General features: G+C 36.3%; 1 protein-coding gene and 1 pseudogene across 2 annotated transcripts; one reads left to right on the top strand and one right to left on the bottom strand.

Moving 5' to 3' along the window:
- Positions 1 to 5,861: 5,861 nt before the first annotated feature.
- LOC147404944 (putative carboxylesterase 2) lies at positions 5,862 to 6,990 on the top strand. The gene has a single exon (XM_086437783.1). It carries the CDS (start codon positions 5,889 to 5,891, stop codon positions 6,873 to 6,875), a length of 987 nt encoding a protein of 328 aa, XP_086293909.1. The 5' UTR covers positions 5,862 to 5,888; the 3' UTR covers positions 6,876 to 6,990.
- A 390-nt stretch (positions 6,991 to 7,380) lies between these two features.
- On the bottom strand, positions 7,381 to 9,259 carry LOC147404943 (putative carboxylesterase 2 pseudogene; annotated as a pseudogene). Its single transcript, XR_015177996.1, has 2 exons — positions 7,845 to 9,259; positions 7,381 to 7,749 (listed from the first exon to the last, which is right to left on the bottom strand). The product of XR_015177996.1 is annotated as a putative carboxylesterase 2 pseudogene (transcript).
- Positions 9,260 to 9,702: the final 443 nt, after the last annotated feature.

The following is a 9,702-nucleotide window of genomic DNA, read 5'->3' as shown; positions in this document are numbered from 1 at the left end:
TTAGAATGAATGTATGTTGATCGTTTGGATCCTCCAACATTCGAAAATGGGCTAATTAAAGTCCAAACGTCTCTCTCTTTAATCTATTGAATCGTTGGGCTTCTTTGTACTATTGGGCTTTAACTATTATAAAAGAGATATGTGTCTTAGAATTCTGTACATAGAAACACATAAGCAGTGTTCTAATCTCACTCTTCCTTTTTTATAATCTTCTCTTTATTGTTGCTCATACACCTATTAATTCGATCAAGTTTGCCAAAGATCTATTATTTTCAAGTGCGCGGTTAACAGATTTGTGATTATTAAATCTTGAAAACCAATCGCCTGAAATCGATCACACTGTGGATATCATCCTAAGGGGGCGGATTTAATTTTAAGGACAACGGCTTCTACATACATCGATCACCCAATCAAACTGATAAGTTCTTTCTAACTTGTTTTACTTTCTATTTTCAATATCCTATTGGGACTCAAGATCTACGCTAGATACAACAACTTTAGCCTGTCCAGATATAACATTTATTGTCAACAAGGTTTGTCAGTTTATGCCTTGCCCAACTTCAACTCATTGGGTTGTCGTCAAGTGCATCCTTAGATACCTAAAACCAACACCTACTTATGGGTTGTTCTTTCGCAAATCACCATCTCGTCAATTACTAGCCTACTCTGTTGTTGACTGGGCTAGTTTTCTAGATGATCAAAGATCAACTGGTGGTTATGCCATATTCCTAGGACCAAATTTGATATCTTAGAGTTCTCACAAGAGAGCCATTGTTGCTCATTCTAATACCGAGTCTGAATATCGATCTCTGGCCAATATTGCCACTAAACTCACTTGACTACAATCATTACTCAACGAGTTGAATATTTTTATCTCTTGTGCTCCCACTTTTTGGTGCGACAGCATAGGTGCTACATACCTCATTGCGAACCTGATCTTTCATGCTTGAACAAAATATACTGAGATCGACTTCCATTTTGTCCAGGACAAGGTTGCTCATCGTGATTTGGATGTCTGGCTCAGATCCACTAGAGACCAAATTGTTGATGTACTCACCAAAGGCCTTGCATCATCACGATTCATAATTCTTCGCAACAACCTCAATGTGCGACAAGGCACCTTGAATTTGAGGGGGGATGTTAAGGATCAACTACATAAAGCACTAGATCATCCCTTGCAAAACACTAGATCAACCTCTATTCAGCGATAATATTTTAGTGCTTGCTTTCCCATTCAGTCCTGTCGACCAAGAATAATTTAATATTGAAACCTTTCATTTTCTATTGCAAATCATCATTCATGTCCGTAATGTGTGGATACCATTAGGATATAATTTTTTTATTTATATGTAACCACTTAATATTAGAATTAAGAAATATAAAGAGCTTAACAGCTTTGTGCTTCAGTCCTTTTAATGCTCATGCAGAACCATGTCATAATCAAAGTCCAACATCCCATACAAGCTAACATCTTGAAAAGCATTCAGAATTTACATCCAACGACCCAGGTCCTACTTGCTTTAGGATTCAACACTCAAGGACTTAGATCTCTTTATCAAAACAAAACATTTCAAGAGATCACAGGGGTGGAGCTAGTAAGGAGCTGGTGGGGGTAATTGCCCCCACAGAATTTGAGACACCTCTATATTTTCAACTAATTACATGTCCCATTTATCCCCACTCCCTCACCTCTCTCCCAATTTTCCTCCACACACACACACCCCTCTTCAATTTTTTGTTGATGACATTGCCTCTTGACCGGGCCTTTACATATATTAATTGGAAATGACGTAAATATCATTTTCCTCAATTTCTAATCAAAAATCTCTGAATTTCTCTTTAAAACCATTCATCTTCAAGTTCTTCAACTATACAACTAACCATAGTTTGCCCCCACTACAAGAAAATCCTGGCTCCACCCCTGATCATCAATATACAAAACCATGTACATCATTACATTCATCAATAACATTGTTATTAAAATAATTTTCTACTATATGAATGTACTAACATATTTTATTTGGATCTATCTATGTGTATAGAAGATCTATTTTATTTTTTTCCTTTCACGGTCTTATCAAGCCTTGGTTGACGTATTTTCATTATGGATGTCTAAGCCTTGACTTTTCCGAGTTGGATCGTCCTTACTTTGAGCTTTTGGTGGAGATTCGTATCAACATATTGGTGACGGAGATGAAGATATGAAGAGATGATGAGGAAGAGTGGTTGGTTTGTGAGGTTAAAGTAGAGGAAACTTATGAATTTCCAAATTGGGTCAATTTGTCTCAACATCTTTTAGCATGCAGAGTGCCACACGATACTCTTTTCATAATTCTTCATCAATTAAATTATTTTACCCTTTTAAGCTTTCCAAATGGCCACCAAGATGGAACAATTCCTTGGAGAATGAATTAATTTTCTTATATGCAAATTTATTGAAGAACTTACAATTACACAAAGAATAGGACTGGAATGAATTCAACTTTGAATTTCATTTAAAAGAAGGAAGGATAAGGGGAGATAATATTTTTTTTTATGGTGTCATTTTTAACCCTTAAACTTTATTTTATTTACACTCAGAATATCCATTTTATTTATTGATTATTTTTAGATTGAAATAAAACCCTGGTTAATGTTGGAATAAAGTGTATGGAAGTTGGAAGAATTCGATGAAGGACATGTTCAGACTTAAAGGCTCGATCAAGATCGATCTCTTTTAAACAATTAATCTCCCCATCTGGATTGAACTGCAATTACTCAACGGATCCAAAGAAAAATCTCCTTCAGGATACAATGAAGTCTATACTTGAAGTTTTTAAATATGATTATGTACGATCCAATTTCAACCTAGAACACACAATAAATTAAAGAACTAATGATACCAAAGTCTTAAGCTTCAAATCAAGAAAGCACAAGATTTTTCGGCAAGTCGATATGGTTTCTGGTTGGTTATATATATTCCAATTATGAGTGTGTTGACCAAGAGTCATGACGAATGACTTTTGGTTCAAGAGTCTTTGGATCTTGTCTGATATTAGATGTAACAATCTAAATCTCATCACTATATCGAAGGTATGTGTGTCTTGTGTCATATCATCAACACCAATTGGTTGGATCTACATAATCTAACGGTCATGATCGCATTTGGTCGGACACAAGTGATCTAATGTATCTGATCATTCCTAATTGAATATCAATCATGATCCCTCACACTTGATCTTTCATGTTCAGATACCAACATGACCCGCTCCATCAGATGTGATGGATCAACCACAACTGTTGGATGTCCTTAAATCTCAAAAAATTTAAGACTCCATCTCCTCACGACAATGCGAAGTGCAACACAAAAAGCCCAATCTCTTTTTGCCCAAGCTTGCACGGGTGGTGCTTCGCAATACCTTGAAGTGTCGAGTCAATCCTCTAAATTAAAGATAAATGTCCTTAATTATTCCTACTTATAAGTTCTCCCACACTCTTACTTGTGAGTAAGGTGGGACTAAATCATTTCCAAAGAAATTATTAATTTTTCAACTTAAGAAAACCAAAAAATCAGAAATAAATCATTTTATATTTTGAAATTTCCAACAATTAATAATATGGGACATAGGCCTTGAGTCCTGTGACTTTGAGCTTTCTAGATCTACCTAAATAATAATACAATAAAAAAATTCAGGGTTTTGGAGTATGGACATTAAAGAAATAAATGATAATTGTCTACCAAATTTTCCTCACAAAGGGAACACTGAGAAGACAACATCATTCCTCTCATTCTTCAAATTTTTCACCCAAATGGGCCTTTTGTTTACCGCAAGCCAAGTTACAAAAGGATTGTCGAGGGATTTTTTCTTGTTCCAAAGCATTTTCCAACTACTCTTTTGCCCTCTAATTACCAAGCTCTTTTGAAGGAGAATGAACCTTTTGTGTTTGGGGTCCTAAAAATCATGTCTTCGTGCTCGTGAGAGGAAACCCTTGGATTTGACATCCTTCTGCAAACTACTCGCATTTGCTCATTGTCTGAAATAAGCAAGGGTTCAATTCTCGGTTTAGTTCAGTTTTTAAATAATCCTTGAATCGAGAACCGAACCGAATTGATCAATTTTACATTTTCTTAACCTAGAACTGAACCGCCCCTTACTCCAAACCAGCCCAAAGCTATCAGTTTACTTTGATTCTTAGTCGGAATGGGACTAATTAAGTTGCACCCCAACTCATAATCATCACAAATATTTGTTTAGCCAATACTCCTCAAACTTGTGAATTTGAGAGCTTCAACGAGCTTAGAACGATCTATGAAAGCTACGGCATAATTTGAAGATTTTTTACCATAGAAAAATTAATGAATTATAATAGACCAATTTTATTGTCTAACCCAATCCAAAGATCATAGATCTCTATTATAAACCAACCTAAATCCTTATTCATAATCAACTTTTTGTACCTAAATCATAAAATTTTGTAGCGAGTTTGAAGCCCAACCCAAAATTCTTGTATCTGTAGGAGGATGGACTGATTCTTATTTGGTGTGATGGGAAGATTAAATTCAAATGATATATAGTTTGTCATAGATATTTTTGCGTTCGTTAAAGCTCTCAAATTCGCAAGTTTGTGGACTATTGGACAAAATAATAGCTGTGGTGATTCCGAGTATGCTATCAAAGCTATTATTTGTGTTATTGAGACTTCCATGTGGAAGTATATTTTTATTAATTGAAATCTCCATATTACGTGGTCAGATCATGTGGGATGACATTTTTTATAATTATTTACTCTTTTAGCATTTTTAATTTTCCTTGACTTCAGATCCCATACGTTAAGGCCTGAAATCATATATAGGACATTAAGTAATTGGATTCTTAATTAGATGGCATGATTTGTGGTGTGAGATGAGGGTTTCACGCCACTCCATCCTAAGTGCATATGATCAGGAAAGGACACTGTGTTCAACAATGCGCTAACGTGATAATGTATACAAACCATTCGATTTTTTAACTTGTATCTTGAAAAAAGAAGTCTATGATTATCTATGCCACATCAGCGCATTGTTGAACGCAGTGTCCAACTAAGTGTAAGACGACTCATATGATCCGAGTCCGGAATCTCCAAACTCCTTTATTAATGAGTGGTGCTACACTGCGTTGACGTGGAGGTGCATAGATAACCATAGATTTATTTCCTCGAGATACAAGTTAAAAAATCAATTGTTATCTATGAAATGCCACGTCAGTGTAATATTTTAACCAAGTCAGTCCGGTATTTTCCTTTATTTATTTATTTCTTTGTTATTTTCTTAAGTGTGGGCAGCTATGGTTAATTTGTTATACATCCATTCAATTCTCTTTCATTTTCTTTCTCTTATAATAATCCTATTAAATATCAACGGTCAATCTTTTCTATCTTTAAATATAGGTATATTTGCTTATTGCTTTTGACAAGATTGTTGCGCAATGCATTGACTAATTGTAAGTCTGGTTAATGTACATTAGGGACTTGGTTAGCTATGCAACTCCAGATCTTTATTTTGTGACTCATGCCACATTCTTTTCTGCCTACAGACCCTAAATATTTGGCCCTTTCTTTTATAAAATCCATAATGAAAAAACTTGAATCAATGTTTAGAAACCATCAATAAGATTCGAAAGAGTGCATCGTAAAGTACACGATGCACTTACATTGCCAAGAAAGAATATACATCAGATCAAATGGTTGTAATCTTTACATGATCAGTTCAGTTTTTGGTGGGCCTCACATTCACTAATCCTGGGTGGTGGGCCTCCACCAAATATCTCTATAAGAGAGTGTGGCAGCTACCCTCCATCAAGCTCACACCACCCACCCCTACCAAACACTCTCTCTCTCTCTCTCTCTCTCTCTCTCTCTCTCTCTCTGCAATGGAGCCAAGCAAGGGAGAAGTAGACCATGAGTTTCTACCCTTCCTTCGAGTCTTCAAAGATGGACACGTAGAAAGAATTCTTTTTACAGACATCGTTCCTCCATCGATTGATCCCCACACCAATGTTTCATCCAAAGATATCATCATCTCATCAGAAACTGGTGTATCAGCAAGGCTGTACCTGCCCAACACCATACAAAAAACTCATCATAAACTTCCACTTCTTATTTACTTCCATGGTGGTTGTTTCTGTGCTGGCTCAGCCTTCTCTTCCACCTATCACGACCATCTCAATTCACTAGTTTCTGAGGCTAATGTCGTAGCTATATCGGTGGAATACAAACTAGTCCCTGAACACCCTCTCCCTACTGCTTATGACGACTCATGGGTAGCAATTCAATGGGCTGTTTCACATGTCAATGGAGATGGCCCGGAGGCATGGTTGAGGGACTTCGTGGACTTTGGGCGAGTTTTCTTGGGTGGTGACAGTGCTGGGGCTAATATCGCCCATAACATGGCGATGCGGGCCCATGACACTGAATTGGGCAGCAGTGTAGATCTTCTTGGTGTTGTTTTGGTGCAACCTTACTTTTGGGGGAAAGAACGAATTGGTTGCGAGTTAATCGACCCACAAAAGAATGTGATTGCTGAAAAGACATGGATCTATGCATGTCCATCGACAACAGGATACGATGATCCTCGGGTTAACCCGTGTGCAATTGGAGCGCTGAGCCTATCGGGCTTGGGGTGCACCCGAGCACTCATTTGCCTTGCAGAGAAAGATGTGTTGAGGGATAGAGGATGGATGTACTATGAAACATTGAAGAATAGTGGATGGAAAGGAGTGGTGGAGATTATGGAGACAGAAGGGGAGGATCATGTCTTCCATCTCTTCAACCCAACTTGTGATAAGGCGTTGACAATGGTGAAACGATTGGCTTCTTTCTTGAACCAACATAAACTTGATCCAATGAAGCCATTTTGATTTATGTCATAAACATTAACCCGGGGGAATTGCAATTCTATCTTTCAATGTAAAGTTTACTTCAATCGTGTAAGTGAGGATCTATGTATTCGATGAAATAACAAGAAATAAACAAGAGCATAAGAGAGATGTTTCATTGGAAACAATTGACCTTTGCTTATTTGTTTGGAAGGATTTCTAATGCACCATTCCTTAATCTCTATTTAAAAAAGGCCATTTCGCTCTCTTTTGTTTACAACAACAACAAATTAAGTTCTTTCTCCTCCTCTTTATTTTTTTATTACAATTTTTTTTTTTTAAATCTTCTATTTTTTTTCTTTATTATTTATTTGGGCAAAGTGTCGAGTAATCTGCCATCAAATTTAATTTCAGCAGAGGTGCGAATTTCCTTAAAGAGATTGAACTCGTACGTGCCTCAACCCAATTTGATCATTCTTCAATCAATCAGTTCTTACAGATATTCTTTGGACTGCTTAGATAGGGATCGAAGAATCGGGTAAACTTGTTAGAAAACGTACTTCTTTAAAATCATATACATTAACTTAAGCAATATATTCTTGCTTAGACGTTGAACAAAAAACTCACACATAATACGTAATACATGAAAGATATTCTCCCATTTAATAGAGTTAATCATACACTCAGTAGAAGACATAGTAACAAATATCATAAGGTATTAAACAAGAACAAGGAAAATAATATCCTCAATGATCCAAATGAGATAAAAGTTCATGCAGTAACAGATTTCTAATTTCAAAATCCAAGTCGTGGAAGTACGATAACAACTGGGTTGCTACAAACATCCATAGAGATGTAGGGCGTCTTTGGCAGCTTCTCTCTTCAATATTGTGCATTTAGATAGGCAAATATGAATCTGTTTCAAAATAATGACCTTAATTAGCAAAGAAAAACATTGATTAGATCGAAACTAAATATTCAAATCGATTGTTTCAAAATGTAATAATTCACCTTTTTATGAAATTAAAATTATATTAGTACTCCAATTTCCATGCACTTAATACTTTATTTTTTCTAATCACAATAAAGCACAAAATAATTTGATTAGGAAACCAAATGTAGTAGATAGAGAAGACACATGTATGTAAAAAACCTGCAACTTGACTTGGATCAAGATATGTTATCGCCAATTAACCTATAATTTGGAGCTGTGTTAGATAGCAAGAAGTGTCTACTGGTTAAATTTCTCTCCAATTTCTTTAAAACTAATCAACAATTTGCACATCAAGAGCCATTCAACATAAAAATATGAGAAAAGAAATTCATAAGAGAGCACTAATAAGTAAAAGAAAATGCTGTAAGAGAGTTTAAACTAGTCATACAATTATTCACTTAGAACCAGCAACTCATTCAGATCGTAAGCTTTCTCTACTGAAAAAAGAAAAACCTAACAATTCATGGATCGTGTACTTGTTATAACATAATAAAACTGATATCATAAGGTATCATATCAAAGTTTTTTTGATAAGTTTTTTTTTTTTTTAATTTGATCTAAACTATGAATCCAAGGGAGCCGTGTTGTTATGTTTCTTCAATGTGATGTTCTATGGATTGTAGAACAAGAACTACAGGAGAAACGAGCTATGAAGTATCCGCTTCCTTCAAGGGTCAGGCAAAGTTGATCATTGAATATTTAATGAACCCAAATTCATGAGATAATTGTCCCTGCTTTAACTCGAAAAAAAAAAAAAATAGTACCCTACTAGAAAGATCTTCCTTTAATTTAATAGGATTGATAACATCGACAGTTTAGAAAAAGAAAGTAGGGATAAAGATAACCCAGATATGATACCTTATGATCACCTAAATTTTTTTACAACTCAATTAAGGTCCCCAAGGAAAGAAGCCAAACGTTTCACCAAGATCAAAGCCTTCTCACAAGTCGGATTGAAGAGATGTAAGGCATGCTCCTCCCCTTCTGTCTCTGTAATCTCGACCACTCCTCCCCGACCACTCTTCCTCAATGTTTCATAATAAAGCCAACCTCTCTCTCTTAAAATGTCTTTCTCCGTGACACAAACGAGCACCCGAGTGCACCCCAAGATCAATAGACTTGGGGCTCCAACCGCAATCGGGTTGACCCGAGGATCATCATTACTTGGTGAAGATGGACAAATGCAATGCCACACTGTCTACATTTTCCTTATTATCAAAATCGATCACTTCGGAGCCAATGGGCTCTTCTCCCCAAAAGTAAGGATGGATTAAAGCATCCCGATCAAGCTTCATCTCAGGTGTTTTTTCATACCCGACCCGCATTGCCATGTTATGGGTAATGTTGCCACGGTACTGTCCCCAGCTACGCACACTTGTCCAAAATCCACATATTTCCTTAACCAAGGCTCGTGGCCTAACCCATTGGAATGTGAAAATACCCGTTAGAGGAAGCTTTCAATGTGGATTGGTGATGTTAGGGAGATAGAGTCGGGTGGATACACCCATTCTTGGTACGATAACTACATTTTTGGATGAAACAACTGTAAGAGTAACTAGGGATGGAAGGACAACTTCAGTGCCTCAACAACACTCCATTCACCCATCTTTGTATATTCAAAGGTTAGGAAGAATCTCATAATCTACCTCTATTGTGTTTGACTCCATGAAAGAAGAAAGATGATGATGAAGAATAAGCCCTGCTTCTTAGCAAGGGAAAATGAAGGAAGGATTCAATGAGATGTGGGAAGAGACATTACAGGCTACATATGCAAGCTGCTCTCCCTTTTGAAAATAAAAAGGTTAAAAGAATGAAAGGTGAACCTGTTTTTTTTAGTACACATGGCACAAGTTTATTGATTGTTGAATATTTTTC

This window comes from Akebia trifoliata, chromosome 4, assembly GCF_017979445.1.
Source record: "Akebia trifoliata isolate Shusen 1 chromosome 4, ASM1797944v1, whole genome shotgun sequence".
Lineage (NCBI taxonomy): Eukaryota > Viridiplantae > Streptophyta > Magnoliopsida > Ranunculales > Lardizabalaceae > Akebia > Akebia trifoliata.
Note: the sequence above shows the minus strand (reverse complement) of the source record. Positions and strands in the feature narration are given on the sequence as shown.